Source organism: Condylura cristata, unplaced genomic scaffold, assembly GCF_000260355.1.
Source record: "Condylura cristata isolate star-nosed mole 26May11 unplaced genomic scaffold, ConCri1.0 scaffold00025, whole genome shotgun sequence".
NCBI classification, from domain to species: domain Eukaryota; kingdom Metazoa; phylum Chordata; class Mammalia; order Eulipotyphla; family Talpidae; genus Condylura; species Condylura cristata.
Genome location: NW_004567126.1, coordinates 30,989,359 through 30,991,185, shown reverse-complemented (window position 1 = coordinate 30,991,185; position 1,827 = coordinate 30,989,359). Strand labels below are relative to the sequence as shown.

Here is a 1,827-nt window from a genome sequence, read left to right as displayed (position 1 = left end):
GGAGAAAGGTGGGGCTGACAGGTCTGGGTGGGTGTCGCCTCCCTGCAGTGTGACGAAAGCAGCATCACATAAACGACTCTCGAAACCTGAGGCCGCGTTTTGCTAGAATCTGCCCAGGGTTTGCGGGCTCGGACCTCCTCGCCGGGCACTTGCTGGTCGCGGAGACCCGGGGCTGTGTGTGCGCACCGTGGATAATGACATTTAGTGTTTGGCCATTTAAGAGATTATTTGGAGGGCATAAGTACAATCGCACTGTGCAACCATCACCTCTAATTCCAGAACCTTCCATCACACCAGAAAGAAGCCGCCTGTGTCCCCTCCCCCGGCCCCGGCACCATGAAGCCGCCTCTGTGGCTGTGCCCATCCCGGGCGTTTCTTGTCAGTGGACTCAGCCACGTGGCCTCCTGTCTGGCTTCTGGCCCGGGCCTCGTTGCTCAGGCCCCTCCCCGTGGCGGCGAGGGTCTGCGCTGCCCCTGGTGGCCACTGATGTCCCGAGGCCGGGGTGGGGGACAAGCCGTGTTTGATTATTTCACCCACAGGCTACACTGTGCACCTGTGGCTGTGAGTCACGTCGCTGCCGCCTGGCCTGCGGGGGGACGTGCTTGAGCCCGGTTTTGGGGGTGGACACTAGGAGGGAGCTGCCGGCCCACGGTCGCTCTGTTTAACTTCTGGAAACGCAGTTTTCCCTCGCAGCAGCTTGAGTCAGGTTTTCTTGATTCCCTCGGGGCCGGGCAGCCGCGCACGTGGCCTTCCGCTGTGTCTGACGTCCGGGGGCCGCTGCGTCCAGAGCACCACAGTGGCACCAGATCTGGCGTGCCTGCGCTTCCCGGCTGGACCTCCGGGGCTGCCCTGGGGACGCCTGTGCATCCGGGCGCGTGCGGTGCGCCGGCAGCGCATCCATCACAGTAAAGCCCGCGGCAGCCGGGCTCCATTCCTGCACCTCCAGGCCCCCACTCGGCCCCCCCTTCCCTCCCCAAGGTGCTTCCGAAAATAGCGCCGTGGCCGGCGTCCTCCTCTGGCCTCTCAGCTGCTGGGGTGGCGTCCGCCCAGCCCCGCCCCTCCCGCCGAACCCTCGCCCCGCTCGTCTCTTCTCTCCTTGTTTGCCCTGGTATTTTTTGGACACCAACCTTGCGCCGGGCACTCTGGCCCGTTTCTGGTCATGGGAAACGTTTCATCTATTTTTGAGAGACCTCTTGGATGCTTCGAGGTCTCGTGCTTCCCCAAGGACGGAGGGTCAGCGCCGGCTGGGCCAGCAGGCGGGACTGGGCTGGGGCTCACCAACGGGGGGTTGGGGGGGCGGGGCCGCCACCGGGGCTGGGCCTGAAGGGGGCGTGGGCACTTTGGAGGGGCGCCAGGCGGGGTGACTGCCGGCTGTGCCTCCTCAGGTTCTACTGGGACTTCACCATGCTGCTCTTCATGGTGGGAAACCTCATCATCATCCCCGTGGGCATCACCTTCTTCAAGGACGAAACCACCGCCCCGTGGATCGTGTTCAACGTGGTCTCGGACACATTCTTCCTCATGGACCTGGTGCTCAACTTCCGCACGGGCATCGTCATCGAGGACAACACGGAGATCATCCTGGACCCCGAGAAGATCAAGAAGAAGTACCTGCGCACGTGGTTCGTGGTGGACTTCGTGTCCTCCATCCCCGTGGACTACATCTTCCTCATCGTGGAGAAGGGGATCGATTCCGAGGTCTACAAGACGGCCCGCGCGCTGCGCATCGTGCGCTTCACCAAGATCCTCAGCCTGCTGCGCCTGCTGCGCCTGTCCCGCCTCATCCGCTACATCCACCAGTGGGAGGAGGTGCGGGCAGGCGGGGCG

General features: G+C 63.9%; 1 protein-coding gene across 1 annotated transcript in view; it reads left to right on the top strand.

Annotated features, from left to right (window-relative positions):
• HCN2 (hyperpolarization activated cyclic nucleotide gated potassium channel 2) overlaps positions 1–1,827 on the top strand; it is a gene marked incomplete at its 5' end in the record, with an annotated part of 16,739 nt that overhangs the window by 7,053 nt on the left and 7,859 nt on the right. Inside the window, one exon of the mRNA XM_012729441.1 lies at positions 1,386–1,809. Coding sequence (XP_012584895.1) covers positions 1,386–1,809 — 424 coding nt within the window. The remainder of the gene's footprint in view (positions 1–1,385; positions 1,810–1,827) is intronic.